At 42.4% G+C, this 24,897-nt stretch overlaps 1 protein-coding gene across 8 annotated transcripts in view; it reads left to right on the plus strand.

Annotated features, from left to right (window-relative positions):
- Window positions 1-23,280, plus strand: part of TANK (TRAF family member associated NFKB activator) — a 36,095-nt gene extending 12,815 nt beyond the window's left edge. For 7 of the 8 annotated variants that reach the window (XM_079980473.1, XM_079980476.1, XM_079980471.1 and 4 more), the window contains 7 exons: window positions 3,365-3,473; window positions 4,562-4,662; window positions 10,992-11,171; window positions 12,224-12,297; window positions 12,819-12,937; window positions 14,950-15,518; window positions 20,590-23,280. In XM_079980473.1, the coding sequence (XP_079836599.1) occupies window positions 3,365-3,473; window positions 4,562-4,662; window positions 10,992-11,171; window positions 12,224-12,297; window positions 12,819-12,937; window positions 14,950-15,518; window positions 20,590-20,763 (1,326 nt within the window). In that variant the 3' untranslated portion in view covers window positions 20,764-23,280. The remainder of the gene's footprint in view (window positions 1-3,364; window positions 3,474-4,561; window positions 4,663-10,991; window positions 11,172-12,223; window positions 12,298-12,818; window positions 12,938-14,949; window positions 15,519-20,589) is intronic. The other variant, XM_079980478.1, reaches the window with a different exon arrangement.
- The last annotated feature ends 1,617 nt before the right edge of the window (window positions 23,281-24,897 follow it).

Here is a 24,897-nt window from a genome sequence, read left to right on the forward strand (position 1 = left end):
GCAAAGCAGGGTCCCTCCTTTTTGCAAGAGGAAGTGCGAAAAGAAGCAGTTGTTTGGAACTTCCCCACTTTCGTGTTAAATATAGCTGTTGCGTTATTTCAAAAGAGAGAAATTGCTTGGATGCCATGCACCCTGTGAACTAACCCCATTTGTTTCCATGGGGGACAGTTAAGCATGGGATTAATTTCTCCAGTAATAAGATTTACTCTGGCTGGATTGTTCTGTTGGGTAGTTAACCAGCTGGCAACCCCAAATTCCAAGCAGCTTGAAAAATTCTTACTTAAAACAAAAACAAACCAGCTCTTCCTAACTATCAGAAACAGCGTTTTCTGATAAAATTCAGAATTTAAAAGGCTTTTAAAAAGCACCAGCATTTATTGTTAAAAAGAGCCAGATTTATTTTTTCCCCAGACTGTCTTCATGTAAGGCACTTTGGGCTAGGAAGCCATTTGTGGCTTCCGGATGCTTGGAACTGACTGCACTTTTAGACCCTGTCTGAATAATTAAGGCGACAAGAGGAGGAATGTGCTGGCGAGCCTTTTGTAACAACCCCAGCAAGCATTTTCAAGACGCACGGCACTAATGCTCTGCGTCCCTTCCAGGAATCCTCAGAGATGAATCGGCCCGGCACTTAGATTGAAAAACCTAAGGACTTGAAACGGCTGAGAGCTACGGCAGTGGACTGTGTGACTGCTTGCTGCACCAGAAGCAGAGAGTGTCATGGCTGAGGAGATGGCAACTCTTGCCGCTTCTGGGATTGGCTGAGCTCCGATTGGCTGAGCCTGCTAAGGCAGGGATGGGGACGCGCATTCCCTTCTGGGCAACCTTCCCCTCAATGTGTGCCAGTGGTGGGTGGGGCCAGAGGCTAAAGTGCGCGGAGCAGCAAATGCAACAATTTACCTTCGTCTAATAGGCTAGCTTCTATGTATGGCCCTCTCCATCCTCTCCCGGCAATCGAGAGGCATCATCCCAAGACACATTCCAGCCAGACAAAGTCACTTGGGCGGGGGGTGAAACAGGGCCAGAGAGGGCTGTGGCCCCGGGGAGAGTTCTGAGAGCCAAATTGAGAGACTGCATTGGTCTCCGTACCTGAGGTTCCCCACCCTTGTACTAAGGGAAATCAGATCTTCACTCTGTCCTCTGCACATATTTGTTCCCTTAAAACAAGGTTGGCCCTCCAGGTGTTGCTGAACTCCAATTCTCATCTCCCTAACCATTGGCCATGCTGACTGGGACTGGTGGGAGTCGAGAACATATGGAGTGTGGCCACAGACTTCCCCTTGAAATGTGGCTGTCGTCGTTTTGCTTTGCAACTTTAAAAGTTAACCTTTATAGCACATTTAACAGCTTTCATTTACACCCTCCTTCCCATCACTAGGCTGGTGAATGGCATAAGGACAGGCAGGAGGATAGTATAATGCACTCCTGAGTGCTGTCTCTCTCTCTCTCCCTGTTTGACCCTTAAAACAACCCTGCGAGGTAGTGACTGGCCCAAGGTCACCCAGCATGGACTTGAACCCAGGTCTCCTTTGCCTTGAAGCCTAAGTGCTTGCAGTAGTTAAAGCACATTTGCGATCTTCATCACTTGATGGCTTAAATGGAGAAGAGTGCTGACACTTTCCTCCCAGTTGCAAGCTTCCCTGTTGGGTTTTGTACAAACTCTGCTTACTCACAGTGTTGGAGTCTTGGAGGTGAGGCCCTGCCAGGATAGTTCAAACTCCCCCCTAAATTTTCAGTTTTCATTTTTCAAAAAATGGGATAGGGCCACCTTTGTGGTTGCATTCCTTTTTATTAAAAAAAAAAAACACACACCTTAAAATTGATCTCTTCTCCTCATGGAGATAACAGGGATAAAAGTTTGCCTCAGTATCCAACTTTTTTCACCAATACAAGTGAATAACCTTAAATTTATTTGGCCACCTTTTTTTTAATGTTCTGGTTATTCTATAATGATTCACAGCCCCACCATAAAAAATCCTGTCAAATCATACTCAACACAGTCTTACCAAGTTTATTCTCAAGGCAGGGAGCCTGCTTCTTTGGCAAATGGCCTCCGGAATTGGGTACGGAACCATAAACACTATGGAAGAAACCATAGAAAACTTGGACTTCAGATGACCCACACACGTTGAGTTTGCTCTGATTCTTATTCTCCCCCCAACACACACACCTTTACTCCATGTTCTCGATTCTGTGTTGGCATACCCTCCAGCTTGTGGCCAATGGCTGATTCCGCAAGTAGCTGATTGGCTGCTTGTTTTGCTACTCTTTGATGATTGGAACTGTGTCATGCATAGAAGCCGGAGTCATCTCAGCCAGATGGCGCTCGGTGTAGAGGGATGTTTGGTTGTCAAGTATATCTTCTAGTCGGTAACTTGTTGCTGCCATCTGACTCTAAAAGAATTATTTGTGCACGCTGGCTGTCAAAAGCATCTTCTCTTCTGTCTGTTTTAGCTGTCATGCCTGTGCTCTGTACAGAAGTGTTGACAAGACATTGCTGTTGTACATTTTCAATTTGGGTCTTGGTGACTTTTTCTTCTTCTTCTGTTTCCTGAGGTCTCCTTGGCTGCTGGAAAATGCTGACCTCTTTGGCTTTTTAATGGGTTGGTGAAGCAACAGCTGTTTGGTGCTTTATTTTGAATCAGGCTGTAGGGAGACTCTTGGGTGTATTGGGGGTTTGAAAGGGTATTTTTCTCCCCCTCTGCCTCCCCTCTGAAGAATGAAAGTGGCTAAATAAATCATGGGGTTTCCATTATCCAGCTTTTGGAGAAGGGCTGGGGCTGGGGCATTTAATTCAAAGTAGAGCTGGGAGATAACTCAGTCAGGAATCCTGGAGAGCCACTACCAATCAGTGTAGTTAAATACGGAGCTATATGGACCAATGGACTAATTCAGTGTAAGACAAACTTCCTTTGTCCCAAGCAAATATTTTTGATCATGCAAGAGGGCAGACTTTTTACTTGGCAATAACTTGGCATCACAGTATACCCCTGTGGTGACACAGGGCTTAACTTCTAAATGAGAGCCGGATAATTGTGAAGACAGGCCTGCATTCAGCCCACGAGCCTCTCTGGGTGAACCTGGGCCAGTCTATATCTGTTGGCCTACGTCGCTGGGTTGTGGTGAGGAGAATATGTTGGTGGAATGAAATCCTTGATTCTGTCCTTGAAGAAAGGGCAGGATGAAAATGTAGTAAATAAATAAAGTGGCAAAGGAATTTCTACAGAGGGAGAACCAGAGCAATAGCACAGGTGATAACTTTTTTTATAGGCATAGCTGCTGTGACAAAGCCAGGTGTTGTACTTCCCTTTGTTAGCCTGTTGTTGTCACAAAATGACTACTTCGAATTAAATTATCTTTACAGACAGACAGCTACGAAAAGCAGATATGTGAACAACAAAACCAAATTGTATTTCTTACAAGCACTGTCACAAAACTCAACTCACAGTTGGCTTCTTTGAGCTGCAACAAAGGTAGGTAATTTTCAAATCTATATCTTATCTATCTATCTATCTATCATCTATCCATCTATCTACACCACCACAATCCACTGGGTTTCCCCAACACAAACTGCTTTTTTTATCATGCATCTGGACTTCGGGGCCAATGAATGGTTGCTGGTTGTGATTACTCAGTAGTGAAGGGTCAAGGGGAACAATGTCTAGGTCACTTCATACCTTCGAGCACCTGCTTCTGGAACCATGCATTGGGATGTCCTGGCAAAGTCCTGCTTTTGGAGAAGGAAGCTATAAGGGAGAGAGGAGTGGGCAGTTGTATGAAAAGAGAAAATGGGAGTATAAAAAGCTAAATAATGAAGAGGGAATGAAATAAGAAAGAAAAAGTATTCCATAGGAAAAAAGGAATGGGGCATGAAGGGTTTGAATAGTTTTAAGAGGAGCAGGTTGAAAAGAAATACTTATATCACATGGCATTCTTCAGTTCCTAGAAGGCATCATTTTAAGAAGATTGCAGTTCTATACTGTGTTAAGCGGGACTTGGGTGGCGCTGTGGGTTAAACCACAGAGCCTAGGACTTGCCAATCAGAAGGTCAGTGATCAAATCCCCACGATGTGGTGAGCTCCCGTTGCTTGGTCCCTGCTCCTGCCAACCTAGCAGTTCGAAAGCACCCCAAAAAGTGCAAGTAGATAAATAGGTACCGCTCCGGCGGGAAGGTAAACAGCGTTTCCGTGAGCTGCTCTGGTTCGCCAGAAGTGGCTTAGTCATGCTGGCCAATAAAGCAAGATGAGCGCCGCAACCCCAGAGTCGGCCACGACTGGACCTAACGGTCAGGATCCCTTTACCTTTACCTTACTGTGTTAAGCATGCTCAAGTCTCAAAACTGCTGCCTTGTCTATCTAAGGAGGAAACTGCATTGTACTTCAAATGTTAGTGTGCACTTATTTTCCTATATAGAGATTATCTGCGTGTACCGAAAACAATCCCAACCCAATATTGTGGAAGTTGCATTATTTGATTCCCTATTGTATTCCATGTGTGAAACGCCATGTATGATATACCATTATGTTTGGGGTTTTTTCATATGTGCATGACCACCTACCAGAAGACAGCGAAGCCAGAAGAAATGGTACGTTACTGAACTTGAATGCTGATCAGCTGTATGAAAAGCTGCAGTTGGCAATGCAAAGAGAGAAGCTTTTAAAGGTAGGATGCTTTTCACAAGATAATTCTAAAATAATAATAATAATACTGGCATGATAAGCATCACATTTGAACTAGACAAACTGTGATGAATCGTAATTATGGTTTATTAGAAACAAGCCAACTTCAAACCACGAGCTTTCTTCGACAGATCGCACAGTTTAGGGTACGGATGGCACACAAACTATGGTTAATTAAAAAGGAAGTGAAAACTTCCAATCTCCTTGCAGTCATGTCATGATGGAGGACTTATTGCAACATCCACATTTGTGCCTGTTATTGTTCCTTTATCATCGATTAAGCCTGGTAAATTTCTGCACTTAAAGTGAAGTTGCCCAAGTTATGCCAACTTGGAAGAGTTGATGATCTGGTTCTGTGACTCTTTCCAGTGTTATTTTTACGTGTCTGAGAATCGAGAATTGCTTTGGAATTTGAGGTGGTGCAGGGTTTTCAGCTGAGCTTGTCTTTTTGAGCTGGCCAAGGGGTGGTGTGTGTGTGCATTGTTCTTTCCCATAAACATTTCTCCAGTGTGCTGCAGCCTCCCTGGCTGCCCGCACTTCCACATTTGAAAAAGTCCCACACGTAGCTGTCAAGCATCCCTTATTTGGCGGGACAGTCCCTTATCCCAGCGTTGTGTCCCGCTGCTGTCCCTTATTGATGATGTCCCTTAAATTTCCCGGGTTTCAAAGGAAGCAGCTCCTCTCCCTCCCTCCCTGCCAGCCAGGGAGGAGGGAGGCTCCAACTGTGTTGCTTGGCTGCGTTGCTCACCCAATAAGAAGTCTAAGAACAACTGGGGGGTGGAGCTTGCATGCCTTGTGCTGATCAAATCGGCTGCGTTGCCTGGGGACTCGCCTTTGCTCAGTGCTTCCCAGCAGAGAGGTGACGGTGGTTTTCCTTGAGGCTTCATGCTTCATTTGGCTGCTGGCTGGGCTTTCTGCCTTTGGCTCGGAGGGGCTCAGAAGTTGAACATACCTGTGCCTGGAAAATCCCTTATTTTGGCTGCTGATCCCTTATTTTTGAGGCTGCTGGTCCCTTATTTTCAAATCTGTAAGTTGACAGCTGTGGTCCCACAGGAACATTTCTTGGGCTTTAATTGACACTTGGGAAGCTGGGGAGACTTCAGAATGCAGGCCGTTAGAGAGATGATGTAGAATGAAAGGGAAGATGCTCACAAACGCCCCTCTGTCACCCCAAAGATAAGGTAACCCATGAGATTTTCACCAACATTTTCATCTCCTTCGATAATTTTCAAATGCAACTTTTCTTCTCATTAATTGATGAAGAGTGAAAAATCAGGAGAGATGCTTAGCACAGCATTCATACAGATATGGATAGCGCAACGTTTTATAAGTGTATTTTTCTTACCCTTGTTTTGCTGAAGAGACTCGTCATTTGACTCAGTCTAGTTATCAGTTTGCCCTCCTAAAAACCTTTGAATAGCCAGCAATATGAGTTGAGAACAAAGTAGTTACATGAGTAACAGCGGGGAGCAACATAGTTCTTTAACAGTTGCCGACATAGTTACACTATTTCAAATGGCAAGCTGTCAACTGGTTTTGGATGTGCATAGAATGCTCTGTGAAAATGCAAAGTCTATTCATGAATGCATATACAGTGGTACCTCGGTTTATGAACTAAATCCGTTGCTGAAGTCCGTTCTTAAACCAAATCTGTTCTTAAATCGAGGTGCGCTTTCCCTAATGAGGCCTCCCGCCACCGGTGCCCTTGCTCCGTTCGGCTTCTGTTCGTAGACCGAGGTAAAGTTTGCAAACCGGAGCACTACTTCCGGTTTTGCAGAGTTTGTAAACAGAATTGTTCGTAAACAGGACTGTTTGTAAACCGAGGTACCAGTGATATTTCCAGTTCCTCACACACTCCCTCTGTGGCAGTGTGTCCTATAGCCAGCATTCTGTCCTTTTTAGTTCTCACTGGGTACTCATTTTTTGCTTTTTAGTGCTACCTTCTAAATTTTTATTGACTTGACTTACTATAGCTAGTTCATCATTCCCCCCCCCCTCTTTTCCCCCTACACACACAATTCTCTTATGACACCAGATCAGGAAGTGAAGTTCTTCTTTCCAACGTGTTTTTTTTTTTATTTATTAAGACCTGTTGTGCTAAGACTGGGTTGCAAGGCATAATGTTTGAACACTCCGGTGCCAAAATCTTCCTTTCGCTTCTGATTCTGTTTTTGTTTGCTTATCTTTGAGACTGTTCTTCAGCCTTTTACACAGTTACAAGTCAGCGATACTATAAATATGTTGGAAGGGTCACATGTTCACCCCCAGGTCACACACATGGTGTGACATCTGTCCACCGCTCTTAACCACTGCACCACATTTTGGAGATGATCTTGTAACATCTCAGTACAGTCATACCTTGGTTGTTAAACAGATGCAAACCAAGGCGCGGCTTATGATTGGCTGATTGGTCCCAGAAACAATGACAACAAGTGAAACGGACGTTCGGCTTCCGAAAAATGTTCGCAAACTGGAACACTTACTTCCGGGTTTGCGGCTTTTGGGAGCCAAAACGTCCAATTGCTAAGGCGTTCAACAACCAAGGTCCGACTGTGCTCACTTTAATGAAACACGGGTGGTGCTTTGATGCACATTTCTAGACCTCCAGCTGAAAATTGCTTGGGTGATCAAACCTCTGGGAGGAAGTGGGCAGCCACAGGTGACTGCAGAGAAAAGCCGCTTTCATCTATTGCATCAAACCAAGTCTGTCCCGAGTAACCTTACTGAGTTTCTTTCCGTCTGACACTGAGTCATTGAAGGTAATTGCCTTAGGATTACTTCGCACATTGCGTTTTTAAAGAGCGCACCTAAAATATAAATTGTGAATGCAGCCAACAGGTGTTTAGAAACAGCTACACTTGTCAGAGAGATGGCACTGAGAGAGAGAGATGAGATTGCCGAGGCTTCCTGTTGAGAGTACGCTTTTGTTTTGTTTTGTTGCTGTTAGAATTGGCTGAGTACCAGACCCATTCTGATTGCCAGGGCTGTGCATGGAGCAACAGGCCTGAGAAGCAATGGCCTGGTGCAGGTGGGCTCTGGGTGCATGGTCAGGGCTTAGCTACCATATTTTCCCATGTATAAGACGCCCCCTATTTTTGGAGACTCAGAATTAAGAAAATGAGGGGAGATTGCCCAGAGTTGTTGACCCGCCTGACCAACACTTCCGATAGCATGTGACACAGAAGCCACCAATCGTCTCACCGCTCGCCGTCAGCCGCCGCCAATCACCCACACAATTGCCACAGCAGCAGCCATTGCCGCAGCCACCAATCACCCGCACTATCATTGCTTACAATCTCCTGGTCGTGGTAGCAAATAATCCCTTGTCCCCCCTCCTCTGCACTACCCATGTATACGACGACCCCAATTTTTTCACATTATTTTAACGTGAAAAAACCTTGTCTTATACGCGGGAAAGTACAGTATTTCTCAGCAAGATCCGTTTCTGGCTCTCCTGGAGTGGGGTGTGGGATGCGCCAAGCTCAGCTGGCTCCGTGGAGTCGCTTTTCCTGCCTCAGGTGCCATCCTAACACTGGGTAGACACGCTAGTGGCCTTCATTCCTGTGAAGTGTTTGAACTGGCCCCTCAGCCCAGTAGAAGTCACAAAAGGAAAAGTAGTTTGTGAGGCAGAGGGGGATGCTGTAAGAACATTTGCTAGCCCTCTTTTTCTCTTGCTTGCAAGAACCTTTACATTTGGTCCTGCTTTACACTTAAAGAGCAAATCTCTCATGAGGCTTCTGTTATTTTTGCCATTGGCATGGAGTGCAGCAATAACAAAAGGACGGTATTTAGCGTGGTGTGACTGAGAGCCAAAACTCCTGCAAGGAATCTTTCCCTCAGCTCTCAGTGGAGGGACTTACCAGCATTGTGGGATGAGCTGTAAGCGGTGTTGGCCAAATAACACACTCTGGATCAAGGGCCATTACGGTCAGATGAACCTTTTTATTTTAACCAAATATAAGTGTCTGGTGAAGGTCGTTGCTTACTTTGATAATATCATCTTATTTTTCAGAGTTTGAGCAGTAGCAAATTTATTTCAGATATTTTAGTTGTCGTTGTATAAACAGACAAAACCCTATGAGAGCACAACACGTCTCAAGTTTCCTTTGCAAGATCAGCTCCCTGATTTTGTGTCATTTTTTAAAATCTAGGGCGCTGTTTATTTCCTCGTTTCTGACTATGCCTTGCATGTGCCTTTCTTTCCCACTTACCCTGCAAAAAAAATAAAATTGAGTTTACACACACATGCTGAGTGAATTATGGTTCTGTTTCCCTTTTGTAAAAAACAAAACAAAAAACTGACAAATGTCATACACCCTTGAGAGCTGGAAAATTCAGCCTTTTTAAAAAAAGACAATTTTGCTGCTGCTAGAACTTCATGGTTTTTCTCTTCCCAACTCCTTGCTGAGTCTCCCCCCCCCCCACGCTTTTTGTATAGAATGTCATCCTATATAGAAAATTAATGGTTTAACATTGCAGAAGCCGACTTTTTAAAAGCCTTAATTTCTCCCCTTTTGAAGTTTTATAGCTTAAGTCTTGCAAAAATCCTAAGTCATTAAGTGCTAAATAGCTACATTCCAACTGTTCGAGAAATTACAACCCTTGAAGACTATTGTCACCTTCTTTAAATGTACTTTATCTTGATTCCAGCACATCCTAAAACTAATTAAATATTAGTGAACAGAGTGTATAAATGGAATGAGACAACATTTCCCACATTTATAGGCACTAATATGCACGCCGCTACGGTGACTATTTTCAGTATTCAAAATAACGCACAATTGTTTTGAATAATTGTCCACAGTGAGATGTAACTTCATGCTGCCATAAATGGTTATTAATTATTTCAGCCTAACCTGATGGGGTAGTGCGTACGGGCTGAATTCATTTTAAGGATATATAAAGAAAGGACCAGCTTGATCAGACTGAAGACCATGCAGTCCAGCATCTCATTTGCTACTGTAGCCAACCAGGTGTCTATAGGAAGCCCCCAAATGCATTCACCCCTCTCCCATTCTGGCTCCACAGGAACTAGTATTCAGAGGCATGCTGAACCCCAAAGAGAGCCTTATCATACACAAATTTGTCTAATCCTGTTTTAAAGGCATCTTAAATAGGTGGCCATCATGATAGCAAATTCCATAGCTCAGCTGTGTGTTTCACACAAAGTGACAAAGGCATCTGCAACAAAACAGTTACCATATTTTTCGCTCTATAACGTGCACCCAACCATAACACGCACGTAGTTTTTAGAGGAGGAAAATCCGTAGGCATGCCACCCGTAGGCATTCCCTCCATAACACGCACAGAGATTTCCCCTTACTTTTTAGGAGGAAAAAAGTGAGTGTTATGGTGCAAAAAATACAGTATTTAAACAAAAGGATTCTATGAGGAAGCACATTTTGTCTGTCCTAAATCTCCCAGCATTCACCTCTGTTGGATGGCCTCCTCGTTCTTGTATTATGAAAGAGACAAAAAGACTTCTCTTTGTCTTACTTTCTCTATAGTATTTATTTTTTTAGCAAACTATTAGACTTCTTCAATTCAGAAATCCCATCCACCTGCTCCAGTGAATATTTATGATTTTTTGCTTTTGGAGGGTATCTATTGGGAAAGAGTATTTTCCTCCACCACATGAGATGGAAATTTGCTAAAATGCCAAGGGGATCCGAGTGTGTGGATCAGGCTGTATTTTGAGTACAAAAACTAATTATATGTTTGAGGTGGGTGCTGTTTTCACCCATGTGTAACATCTACAGTGAAGTAAGGTAAGCTAAAACTGGCCTGAATTCGAAATAGCTACAAGACCACACTGGTTGGAAATTTCCCATAGAAACAATATGCTTTTGTAAACCACTTTGAGGTTCTTTACCAGCAAGCAGCATGTAAGTCAAACTAAATGAATAAATTTATACACCTCACTTGCCTTTTTCCCCCCTGCCCTCCATACTTTGAATTCCCAAATATTGCAACCTTTCCTCATAGAGGAGCTGCTTTAGCCACCTGATCATTTTGCTTGCCCCTTTCTGAACCTTTCCCAGACCTGCAATATCCTTTTGGAAGTGCACCAGCCAGAACTGTATGCCAGATTCCAAGTACTGTACTGGGTGGGGCCATACATCTGCACAAAGGTGTTAGCGATTTTGGCAGCATTTGTTTTCGATCCTTTCCCTAATGATCCCTGACGTGGAATTTGCCTTTTTCACAGATTGCCAAGACTTAATTTAGCCTGTAGTAGTCTATTCTGCCACGGCATTCCTCAAAGACTGAGAAATTAGCCAACTGTGCTGTATGTGCTTCTTTCTGTTTCAGGAACAATTGGACGGTGAGAGTGTAAAGTTAAAAGAAACCGAAGAGGAAAGCAATTTAAAAGAAAAGAAATTTGAATCTATTATCGCCATCAAAGAAGATGAAATACGGCTTCTGAAGAAACAGCTGAAAGAAATAAGTGAGGCACAAATTTCCATGCCAGGACCAAGAAACGACAAAGAGGTAAGATTATCAAGGGAAGGGAGACCCAAATCTCTGCCTATAAATAACACTGTATGCATATGGAAATTGTTCATGCAGATGATCCTTGTAGAATGAGGATTAGGCCATGTATTTGGGCTCTTTGGCACATGTGTATTATGCACATGCTCTATTCCCTCCCCCTTTTTGCATATAATTTGGAAGCAGTCGTTTTTCAAATGCTTTTCTACCTGTTGCGGAGTATGGTTTTGGAAAGCCAGTGCACATTCAGCCTTGCCTTTTGTGTTTGTGCTTCAGAGACAAATACGTTAGCTTCATTTTGCCAGACAACCTTTCAAAGTTTCTGAAAGCCATATAAAAGACGGATTATCGTAACAACTTCAGTTTCAGGCTTTTGAATAAAACGCCCATGTAATACTGTGCTAACCCACAAGGTGGTAGTCAAATATAATAACTTCTCTTCATGCATGATAAAACACACGGTCTCAGCCCTGGCCCAGCTTATTGAAGGTATGTAGTAGAGTCTCTGCTGATAGTTTTCTGGCTATATATATATATATATATAGCTATGATCTGATGCGTAGAATATGTGGCTCTCTGTCCCAGTTTTATCATTTGTTTGAAGAGGATTGGATCAAATACCAGAAAACATTGAAGCAAAAATATTCCATAAAAAGGGGGGTGAATAATGACAAAATATTCTAATGGAAAGGAAATGAAGCTCAGAGAATTAATTGTTGGAGCTGCAGATTAACTATGTCCTCTGTGTAAGCTCTGTATCAATGTATATAGCCTCTCCCACTCATCTCAACATCCACCCAAATACTTTGGGAATCTTCTGGTGCCTTCATGTAAATGAGGGTGTGGACATGTTCAATTTCCATCTAAGACATTTTCCAAGCCATTATTTAGAACGATTGCATTTTACTTTTTTATATTAAAAGGGGAGGGGAAGGCTAGTGCCATTGTTAAGCTGCTACTGTACGCGCCTGTTTAATGTGTTGATTCATTTTGTTAGGCTGTTATAAATGCAAGCTTCTTCCTTTGTTTATACTTACGATCTTTTTTAAAAGGCAAGGAATGGAAAACATGCTTCATCTAGGCAGGAATTATCTCCGGGGGCCTTCGGTACAGCTGCCTGTGAAAGGTATATCACACTTATCCCCCCCCCCTTATATTTTTATTTATTTAAGGAACCTGTTTTCTTTTTAGTAATCATCTCATGTTTACCCTCGTTCTCTGATTTTTAAAAAGTCAGGAGTGCTCCTGTTCTCCCTTGCCACCGCTAAATATTGAAAAAAGGTATCTAGAGCCACTTTTGAGCATTGGCAGGTTTGGTCAAAGGAGGGGCTGTACCCTGTGCCTTAGCACGGCCCTCATCCCTTTCTCTGGTTAAATGGAAATGGTTAAATGCAGTCAAAATGGGAGACGACAACACACACGCCAGCTGCTTTACAGATTATTGTTTTTCTAAAAAAACCAACAACGCTGCAATATCAGGTCGCAGATCTCGTAGATCGTGTCTCTTCCCATTCCCTGAGTCTGGCTTTCAGGTATAGCGGGTGCCAAAATTTCCCAGGGTTAGGCTTGATAAAGACAAAAGAGTGGAACAGAACGTGGTGCTTTATATCTGAAATAATGTATTTTTATTTATTTTATTTTTGGAAGGGACGAACTTGAGGCTGTTTTCTGGGGCATGAAGGAAGAATTTCATCACATACGCGCACTAGCTAAAGCACAGACGGACCAGCTGAGTAAATTTAAACTACGGAGAGAACCTGTAACTGGTATCGCTTTACTGCAGCTCTTACTGTGATTCAGCTGTTTCAGTGGGGGGGGGAAAACATGCTTCGTTTTTGGAATATGATGTATATGATGCATGCGCTTTCCAACGCTACCCGGGACTTGCCCTGACTTCTGTGTGGTGCTCTATAATTGATGAAATGGTCCTACATTGCAATAACCCTGGTGACCGAAATATAAAAAGAAATGTGTGTGTGTGTTTGATAGAAAAAAGAGAGTGAGCGCACGCACACACAAACACAAACACACACACACACACACACACACACACACACACGTCACTTGTGCAGTGTGATGTGACTGTTCATTTTGCTGCAAGTGCATGTCTTGAGAAGCTGCCGGTTGCCTTGTTTTTCTTGACCTATCTGCTTGCAACACAGTGAACGCTCTTTCTTCCCTTCGCCAGTGAAGGCTGCCCCTGTTTTCTCTCTCCCACACACCTATCTGCCGTACAGAGATCACCTCCGTTCGATAACAACATGATCAGTGACGCTGCCTTTAGTTATCTGGCTAGGAGCAAAAATATAGATCGGAATTTATACGGCAGGTTTTTGGCCTGTTGTGTGGAAAGGCGAGCATGCAGATACCTATCGGAGTGCATTTTAATATCTGCTTTGTGTATGCCTCGCTGCGGTTTGCCGCACCACCTTAGATGCTCAATTTCTGTTGAAGCAGGAGAGCGGAGCACCTGTCTGTAACGTAAACTGATTTCGGCAGCGCTTGTGCAGCAATGCTCTGAGCTTATTGCGTGCACTTTGAATTAATGCATTTTGTTTTGGAGATTAAGGCATGCAGTGCTAGGCATGTCTGCTTAGAATGAATCCCCACTGAGTTCAGTGAGGCTTGCTCCCAGGTAACTGGGTATTGGATTGCAGCCTAATTCTGTTTAATGTCTTTATTTTATAAACATTTTTCAATCCTTCTCATAAGAGACCAACACCAGCACTCCCAACAACGACTGGTTAGAGGCTTCTGGGGAGCATCTTTGATCTAAACCACTGGTTTTGTTTCTGCTCAAAACCTTGTATACCACACTTTTGCAATCTAACAGTAACTGAACCTAATTTCTAGTACTGGCATTTACAGCTAACTTCATTGCGCAGCATCCATAGGAGGAGGCCAGCATGTGTTGAGCTGGTGATAGCCATGTACCGCTCATTCGAGGGATCAGTTCAGTTCAGGTTTGCCTTTTCGGTGTGCCACAGTTAACGTACATTTAAGTTGCTTTTTTTGTAGCTTGCCAAAAGTGGACTGAAGGCAGCCTGTGGCAAATGGATGTGCACAGCTAGACCCTAGACGTGTGTTGAAATGGTTGCATAAGCCACAGTTTGTTAAGAAACACACACACACACCAATCCAGTCACCTGTCATTCCTCAGCTAGAGACAAATTATCTGTGACGCAACCCAATTCTTGCCAAAATGAAATCTCAATAATAGGTAGCGTTATTCATAGTGTCTAGAAAATGCTTTCTGTATAACATGGAATATAAATATCATTATTATTTTCTATCTTAAGTAGTGAGAGAGACCCAGCCACCCCCCTGAAAAACAAGTCTGGCAAATGGGTTTTATTTTGAAAGGTTTTAGCCTAACTTGTTTTTAAACATCTAATATTATCTAATAGTTTATGGAAATGAAATATAGTATATCTAATAATTAAATCTTAACATTTTAGGGAAACTGCTTAGAAGTTTTGTTGGTTAAGCGGTATATAAATCTTGTTAGTGGAGAGCGTTGGGGATGGCAAGGCACAAGGGCAATTGCAAGGCTTGAAATTTTGGCCCCAAACAAGAGTTCTGGCAAATTTTATTCTTGCATAGGAGAGCCAATGGGTTGGCATGGAAGAGTCACAATATCAGTCTGTGGTGTGTCAAACTGATAAATTGACCATGCTGGTCTTTGGGGAAATTAAATTTGTCAGGCAGTTGAAGTTACGTGCTTTAAACCAGAGACTTAGGTACTGTTTAATCATTTCCTTTTCACCTGTCTTTACAGAAATTCCATTCTCCACGCCTATCCAGTGCACCGATGAACAAGCAGACGACCTCTGTAATCCTTGGGTTAAAAAGGATCTAAACAGAGGTGCCCCACACTTCCCATCCGCCACTCCAAGCGGGATGGGGCAGGACGAGGAAGAAAACTCTGTGGAGTCCCTTTCTCAGTTTAATGTCAAGTTCCCGCCCATAGACAACGATGCTGCTTTCTTGGAGAGCACCCCAGATGCTCCAGGAATCCCCTGCCTTGTGATGACTGAAAACATGCTCCCAGATAAGCCGTTTCATAGGGACCTTGGGGACCAGGACATGAGCTACAGCGAGGTGAAGCGCAACATGTTTGAGGGCCATGGCACCGACTCAAGCACTTCAGCCGCACATAACCTGCCAGCCAAATCTTCAGCCGCCCACACAAACGCACTCGTCCAGAGTCCTTTGGACAACCCTCTGTGTTTTCAAGTGCCTTATGCGTACAACTTTGGAGCCACTGTCTTTCCAGATGAAGATATCCCTGAAATAAAACTTCCATCTTTAGAAGATAACAAGAGCCCTGTTGGAGTCCCTCAGCAGGTATCTGCTGTTTTCCATTTCCTTTTGTGTTTACATATGATGATTCTGATTCTGTAAAGCAGTAAAACTGAGCAGGTAGCTGAACTTGCTCAACCTACTGTGTACCTGGTGCAATATCTATTATCCCATCTGTCCACTGCTCTGATTCAAAGCGTTTGCATTAGCACAACAGCCTGATATCATTGTGCCACCACTGTAATGTCATAATTTGTGATATTGTGTTTAGACCAGCAGCCGGTATTCCCTATTCTAAGCCTTCCATCTGCTGATGCAGCATGCTTTGAAACTAAGCTGCAAGTTAATCTTTTGGGGCCTTCTAACTAGGGATATTTGAATGACTGAAGAGTATATTTAAGCTCGTGTCTTGTATGTAGACCCCAGGCCAAATGCCCACACAGGCAGTCTGTTGTACAAACCTCTCTTCCAGTCAGTGCAGGTTTTCTTGCTGTGCACCGGTTCCAGGCATTTCTGTGTGCACATTGTAGGTGCGTGTGCATAGTCATCTCTGGAATTGTAGAAAACAGGGAAGCTCTTTTTGTTTGGTTTTTTATTACATTTTTATTCTGCCTTTTCTCTATTTGTGCCTATATGTTTTTCTCCCACCCCTTTTATCATCTCATAGCTCAGTGCATGCAGGAGTTCACAGATTTAGTCCCTGGCACCTCCCATTAAAAGAAAGTGATGGGAAAGACACATCTCTGCCTGGCAAACTGTACAGGGCTGCCAGTACAGGGCTATTTGGACAAATAGTCTGATCTAGTAGGAGCCTGATTCCTATGTTCCTAGCCCATTGTGGTAGCTTAGGCTGAGAAAGTGACCGAGAATCAAGGCTGAATGGGGGCTTGAACTCAATGTATTCTCAGGCCATAACCTTTCGCTCTAACCATTGCACACTGCTTCTTCTCATCCATGCTTTGGGAGTCTGCGCTGGATTATGTGCACAGAGGATTTTTTTTTTTTTCAAAAGCCCTTGCACATATCACACAACTGCTTTTTTAATATGGAGCGAGAAGCTGATGAAAGACATGTGCATGCACATTTCCGTGTTCCAGGGTCAGTTTTAAGTTGATAAATGTTCATGCTTCATATGTACAAAACCAATGTTTGTTTATTTTAGCTTTCGGCTGAATTTTTGTGTGCATGTAATCCTTCCACATTAGGCAGTTTTGTGAGCAGGCAACGTGTATGGCTTCAGTTCGGAAGTGACTCCGTCTTGGCTTCCTCAAACCTCACCAAAAAAAGTTATTTGGCTACTTGCTATTCTCCCATCCATTTGTCTACTCCTTTCTTTCCACCCCCCACTGCAGGCTGCTTCTTCCCCTACCCCCAATTTTCTTATTTTCTTTCTCTCTCTCCTCCCTCATGGCACTGCCTCTCTAATGTTTAAGAAAAAGGGAGGTGGCCTCTCAAGATCTGTTGCTAGTGGCAGATTGGACCTCCTTTGGTTTTTTTAGGCTGAAATCCTATACACACTTATAGGGAGTTAACCCCTTGGAACTTGGCAGGTTTAAACCCATGTGCTGCATCTGGTTTAAACCCATCTGAACTTATTTGATGATGATCTGCCATTTTCGGCAGTCACAGAATGAGAGGATACAGTTTGATCTGAAATGATCCATATTAAAACTGATAAGCATGCCCGTCATTTTTTGTAAATAGCTCTTAAAAACTCTGCTGTGATCTGCTTAACATACTTACCGCGGCGTTACTGTCATCTAAATCGACTAACCCTGTTGAAAGCAGATGAATTAAAGTGCAAGCGTGCGCAGGTTTTAAGAGGCATATTGATCACACTGCGTAGTGTTAATGTAGTCATGAATTACAGTCACCACTTTTATGAGTAATGGATCCTCGCTACAAATTATTGAAGATTTAATGAGTTACACCTCTTACTTTTTCCCAAGTTCATTGTAGCACTCTTAATTTTAGACACATATGCCCAAAGTCCTGAGTGTGCCTTCAGTCTATTACATCCTAAAATAATAATGATGACCTGCAGTTTGGTAATGCACTATTTATTATATATTCATACTAGTTTCCTTTTTCATCCTATATTAGGGCTCTAGGTTTTGCATTTGAATTATTTGATGCCTGGATAGTTTCTGCTTTTGTCTTTACCGCACCAAATTCTGAGTTGGGCTGGATCAAAGCAAATGAAACTATTTCTTCTGTTACCACTGAGATTCCTGTGGTTTTCGTTCTTCTTCCTCTTTTTCTCCATCATGTCTCCTGCTTGTTTTTTTAACTATTCATTTCTCAGTAGATGGCACTCTGCATTGTATATTAAAGCATGTGAAACAGCTGGTCTGTGATTTCAAGTTGATAGAGAAGCATGCAGCTTTAAAAGTGCATAAGAATTGGTGTTGAACTGTCAGAATGTGCAGGGCGTGAGACTATAAAAATTCATATACTTGAAAAATAAGGAAAAGCTTACATTTTAAAATATAAGTGGCCTGTGCTGTAATTTAGTAGTAGCCAGGAAGCCTTGATATTTTATGTGTCTACATTTGGAGAGACAACTGGTGACAGAAAATACTTCCGATATTGGTTTGTTGTATACAGGAAGGTCTTTGATTAAAGTTGTGCATTTTCTCTAATCACCTAGGCAAAAAAAAAGCCACCGTTCCTTTAAAATCTTCTAAATTGACAGCTGCATAGATTTGCTAAACATTTTGTTACCTTTCTTGTTGCTTCCTAAATGTTTTTGTACCCGTTTAAGGGTGATTTTTTTTAACAGATGCAAAATCTCATCACTTCGAGTCCAGTTAGCAATAGGTTGCAGAAAGTTTCCATCATTTGAAAATGTGTGCTTAGTCCCCCCCCCCCCTTTTTAGCAGCAGTAGGGAAAATGTGAAAAATGGCGTCACAAAATACTTGCTAAAAATAAGGGTCCCAATTCACAAGGCATGTTAAAAGGGCTCTGTCCCTGTTACTGAGAGAGCTGTGATGATAGCCTCATGCTTGCCCATACGAACTGTAGAGCTGGCCTGAAAACCTTTGCAGGGTCTGATTTGAAATGTACTTTGTAAGACAGTGACAGCAATTCCTGGCGGAGAACATAGCTTCACTTTCACACAAAGACAGCTTGGGTCAGCCCACCATCCTGTTTGCATGGTAAAAAATGGCCAGGTTGAAGACACATTGAAAGCACACAAGTCCTTGTTCTATACTATTCACCATTGCTGACATCCTGATAGTGCCATCTTACTTGCCTGATATTCTCTCCCACCCCTCCTGTAGACAAGAGCTTTCTGTCATGCATTTAGTACATGCGTTAACAAATAACAACGAGGAGAGGAAACTTAAATGCAGTGTAATTGGCAACCGTAAGTCATTAGAGCTGTGGCTCTCAGCTGATGTAATAAATTTAGCTCTTCCTTGCAGACACTAAATATAAAAACTTGAGCCTGCTTCCTTAGTATATAGCAGTTTCTTAAACACCTGGATTGAAAACTGTAATACTGAAAACAGGAGCAGAGACTGAATTGAAGGATTAGGATTTTGATTCATCCCTTCATTCTGTGTCGTCTGGGGAGTTAGTCTAGCAAGCAGGGCTCCTGGTTTTGAGACAAACAAACATTCAGAGCATTTTCATCCATGTAAATGTGTGCACGTAGCTCCAGTTCAACACAACACTTTAACATTTGCACGAGTGTTATTTGGCAGGGGGAAGGTTGCATAGTTTAATTTATTTTGAGCTATAATTCATCTTTAGGACTGCAAACGCCTGTAGCTTAGCTCACAAACTGAAAGCCATTTTTTTAAGTGCATGCTTTCTTCAGTATCTTAAAAATAAGCACCAGCATTGATTAATCCAGTCAGTTCTCATGTTACCACAACTTCAGTCAGTTAAAAGGCAGATAATTAATTGGTTCACACTTCTAACAATAACATTCTTGCAAATATTCGTAGCCATACTTTTATTGGGTGGGGTTGCCAGCAGAGATCCAAAATAAAAATTACAGTAGCAGCTGAATGCCATCTACAATAAAATAATAAAAATCCTGAATAAATGTGTGTTAGGCAAGAACCCTACAGTAGAGCCTACCTGAATCAAGCTCAAAACTCTGAGTAAAACACTTGCAAGCTAAGGCCCTCCAGCTGGTGTGAATTTGATCAAATATTTCAAATACAGCATGCATATTGTGGCCATCTAGTCATGACTCCTATTACAGTTATTAAAACTGCCAGTTTAAATCAAGGTGGAGTTGCAAATAAGTAATTAAAAGCACACTTCCGCAGTGATATTTAAAACACGCGTCAGTGCCTAGACAGGTTTCCGAAGCAATTTACACCAACAGAAAAGTAGACTGTTTGTTAGAACTTGATGTAATTACACCTAATTAGCCTGTGTTCTTCGTGGATTGATGACTGACCAGAGTAAAAAGAAAAAAAGGCCACAATAGAAATCTGCTAAGGCGTTGTGGCCAGTATTAAATATTGTTTAGACAAAAAAATTACTCGGAGAAATTGTAAGTGTCCCCACTTTTTTTTTTTAATAAACCACTTTGCTTCAGAATTTTTCAGATACTGGTACATATGAATGACATAGAGGCTTTGTATGCTCACACTCACATGTACATATGCACACTTTCACACATTAGACATATAAATTGTATACATTTTATTTTTGAAAAGCCTTCTGAGCCCGAGTTGCTTGTTCCAGCTCCAAATCCAAGTTGCTTGTATGCCCTCATAAGTTACATGATCGAAGTGATTGGTAAGATATATTTTCTTGGTGTTTATTTTTAAAATGGGGGTACCACTTCAGTCGTAATCCTCATGTAATTTGAATATCGGTGCCCTGATATAAACATGCATTGAAATAGGAAAGTATAGTATATGCATTTATCAATCCACAATTATCAAGAATAAACATTTTAGCTGATGAAAATATTGGCAAGATTTCATTCTAGGAGTAGTCATTTGATTTGTTTTTCTAAACACAAAGTACATTCAGTCAAATGAAAGGCCGCATATTTAGATGTATGTAGCAGCAACATCAGCCATCCCTAGCTGGTGAAATATTTGCATTCATAACTCTTCTTTTTCTACCCTCTGCTTCTTACAGCCGCTCTGGGAGCCATATCACACTCAAGACAATGATGTATTGGCACTTCCTTCTGCAGACTCGGAACTTGATCAGACTGGAATATGTGAATTCTGTCAGAAAGTTTTTCCACCATCTAGTACATCAGAGGACTTTCTGAGGCATCTGAATTCACACTTCAACTTGAAGTCCTAGTGTCACCGGAGTACAGATTTCTGTTGTTGTTGTTGCTGCTGTTGCTGTTGTTGTTGCTGTTGTTGTTGTTGTTGAAACCAGGTGTTTCTGTACTTTGATTCCAGCCCAACTGCGCATCGTAATTCCTGAGCTTTGCGCAACATCTATACCAGAACCGACCCGGAGCTATGTTAATACAATTTAAGCCAATTTCAGATGCATAAAAGGAAAATAACTGCAATGCCACTAACAAAGGCATATCTTCCTGAGAACAGGGGTTGGGAAGAACTGAAGATTGCGACTATCTGGTCGAGGGGGGAAAGAAGGACTTGACTTGGTAACTATAACACCATTGTGCCTTTGCTTTCACTTTTATTTACTGGAATCTTTTTGACCATCAAAACAAATATTTACTTTTGCCATCGTGAATGATACAGTACTGAACTCCAGCTAGAAACAGATGTGATGCAGTGCTTTCAATTCAGCTCCCCCACCCAGTGCACCAGGTTTGTAAGGGGGAGGGAGGGCTTTGGGGAGATGAATTAGTCAGAGGTGTCCAGAATGGAGCTTCACTTTCCACCTGGTTTAGAATTGCACCCTTAATTGTGCTCTTACTCTGTGCTGATCCTATCACGTAGAAATGCATTTGCCATATGGGCTGGCTTATTTGCAGTTAGTGTTAGTGGCCCATCCTTCTTAGCTACTGGTCCTAAGTGTGCCAGTGCTCCACATAAATGGATCAGTGTCTTTAGTAAAGACATTAACCATGACTAGTGGCCATCAAGCAATTTTCTAGGAGGCCGTTTGGAACAGAATAAAAAGTTACCTAGAGCAGGGCTTTGCTGTTTCGCTTTGTCCTTTTTCAGGATTGGTGAGTGGTCTCACATAGGTGATCTCACTTAAATTATATCACTGCTATAGTAACAAAACTGCCTCTGGGAATGCGGGTTCCTGTTCCTGAAACATAAATGCCATTGTTTAAGGCTAGCATTGAATATTCAAACTGACCTATGGTGTCGTGTTTACCCCATAAATATTGGACTCACACAATCAGTGTTTGTGTGTCTTCTCTCAAAAAAAAATAAAAAAAAAATTCTCTGTTGCAAAGGGAAGAAGATGGTGACTAAACTGAAAGAATTCACCCTGTGAAACTCCATAAGCCTGACTTTGCGATGATGTGTAAGCAAGCTCTTTAATTTTGGGTGTGGAGAAGGCAGTCTCGCACAGGGAACCTGTTTCTGTGTGGATTTCCCCGTTCCCCTATCCAGTATAGTTGATAAGTATCAGTAGAGGATAATAGCATCTGCTTGCAATAAATGTTAATTTTGTGGAGAAAAGTGGTAGCGCGATAGTAGAGCCTATTACTGGCATGCAGAAGACACCACTGTCAGTCCCTGGCATTTCCTGATAGGGCTGAAAAACGTGGCAAATAACTACTAGTCAGTACAAATAGTACTGAGTGTGGTATGGCTTGATATAACACAGCTTCCTGTGTTCCTACACTTACCTTCCCAGGCATCTTGAGGGAAGCTAGGGATCCTAGGTCCATCCTTCACAAAGCCCCTAATTTCCCAGGCAGCTCTTTTGCACTTTCCTCACCATTACCTTTACCCCTTCCTCATCCCCCTCTCCCAGCTTTAGGAAGCTGGAAGCATGCCTTAATTCCGGCCAATTGAGCAGGCAGAAATGGCTGCCAGTCTTGGTGTTGGTGGACAGTGGGAGGACGTGAGGCCTCCAGGGTTGTCACTAGATGAAGGGCCCAGGAGTGGCAGGGAGGAGCCGTAAGCCAGCAATAGAGCAGAGAACATCTTCTGCCAGACAGAACAGGCAATATTGGACTAGGCTTGTCAATGATCTGGCAATATAAGTAGTTAATGTCAGAACAATAGATGGCCCTGGATGAAGATGGCCCTGTTTGCATCAAAAAAACATGTCTCACCAGCTAAGTGGGACTGAGATGAACATTGTATAAGGCTTTCATAATATATAATGAGTACACAAACATTTAGCTTTATTGGGGCATTGCATGGGGAGGTTTGTAGTGAGTTTTTTTAAAAAACAAAACATTCCCATTTTACAGGTGAAATAAGTTGTTAATTCTGAGCGTTTTACAGCCATCAGGCTTTACCTGAGACACTTCAAACCGCTGCCCCCCCCCCACACCAGTATGGTATTTTTCAACAAGCTGATCATGTTTGCAACATGATAACTTTGGACTGGTTGTTTTTTGTTTTGTTTTTTGTCCAGATGTAATAATTTTATATAGTTAGGAGTTTAAAAACTGTCTGTATATGCTGTTAATATCTAAATTTCTTCACTTTTCCCAAATGTCTAGTATTTACATAAAAGTCCCAATTTTGCAAATCGAAAGGATGGAGAAAACCCGGATGTCTTGCATAATTTTAACTCATTTGGATATATAGACATTTTTGTACAACTTTGGTTACAGCCTCTCATCTGTTTCTGAAAAACTGTTAACTGCCTTTGTGCTAAAATAAACTGCATCGTGCAGGGTTTTGGCTCTGGTGTGACCCAGAATGTGTGTTTGGTCTTACTCCGATAAAACTACCAGGCCAAGCCTTTTACAAATCCATGTATGACATAACACGTTCTGAGACTTTTCTTTAGGCTTGCTTATGAATTGTGCTCTTCAGGGTGTACTCTGGAAAGAGAACAAACCGCATTTCTTGAAAACGGGCCTTCATCTTGAAGTTGAAAGTAGTAAGGTGTGATGGCAGTATAATAAAGGGCTAACTGGGATTATTTTTTTTTAAGTCATGTATTTTGCATTGCCTACGTTTCTCTCTACACACATTCCCTTCCTGTATTTCCTGTGAGCTGGCACATATCACTCTCAGTGCTGGCAGAAACAAGTGGGATAGCAGAATACCCAGAAGTACAAAAAATGTTTTTCAAAAACACAGAATTAAGGGGGGGGGAATTCCCCTTCCAAAACAAGAACACAAATAGAAACAGGCTAGTAAGGTACTACAAACACTGAGAGTTAAGTAGAAGAAATGAAAATGGGCTGGAATGAGCTTGCTTGCTTTGCCCCCTTACATCTTGGAAGTGTAGGGATGGGGAATCTGTGGCCTTCCTATTGGGACTCCTATTCCATCTCCTTGCCTAGTTCCCTTAGCTGGTGGAAACTGTATTTTAACAATTGGAGGGAGGGTCACAGGTTCCCTACCAGTGGTTCCCAACCTGTGGGTCCCCAGATGTTGTTGGACAACAACTCCCATCATCCCTGAGCTCTGGCCTTGCTAGTTAGGGGTGATGGGAGTTGTAGTTCAACAACATCTGGGGACTCACAGGTTGAGAAAGGCTGGCTTAGATAGCATCCTGCAAGGCTGACTAGCTGAAGCTCTGTACTGGAGCTTTTCTGCTAGGGGTGAAACACTTGGTTGCATATCGGTTTCTAGAAGCTTTCACATTCCTTCTTCATCTTCCAACTCCTAAGATACACCAGCAGTCCAGTGTGTGAAAGATCAAGGAAGGACTGCAAAGCAGTTGACTTAATTTATATTTTAGAGGAATTCAATATTGTGCTCTTCTGGTCTTTCTGTCAGCATATTCCTCCATGCTGCAAAGAATGGTTCCTCCCCCCCCCCCCCCACACACACACATGTGTTCTGGAGGGTTCTCCCCACCGCAGCAGATTTGGAGGGGGGAAGACCCATTGCACTACTAGCAGGAACCCTTTTGCAGGCTTCCACCAGCACACTGCATTAGTTGAATCTGGGCCTCAAAGTATGCTCTGCCATCTCCCTTTCAGCCACTCAGCTTGGTAGTGGATCTAACAGACAAGCAAAGAATAACTAAGCTTAGGCATCTTAAAATTAGATGGTATGAGGGTACAGCAGCTATTCATCTTAAGGAGTTTAGCTTATACAAAATTCCATACAATGCAAATTTCGCATCTTTGTAGAATGCTGCATATTTAAATTTATGAATCGCTTCTCACGATAAAAAGTCACTTAGAAATTTATAGCGGAAAGTAAAGTACAGTAATAAAAATACGTAAGCATAATTAAGAACATAAATAGATGGGGGGGTTCAATCATTGGCATTACCCAAATGCCTGGGGAAACTTGATACATTGCTCCAATTAGGTTCTGGTAGGCAAGTGGCGCTGTGGGTTAAAGCCTCAGCGCC

The sequence above is a fragment of the Podarcis cretensis genome, assembly GCF_951804945.1.
Source record: "Podarcis cretensis genome assembly, chromosome: 1".
In the NCBI taxonomy this organism is placed as follows: Eukaryota; Metazoa; Chordata; class Lepidosauria; order Squamata; family Lacertidae; genus Podarcis; species Podarcis cretensis.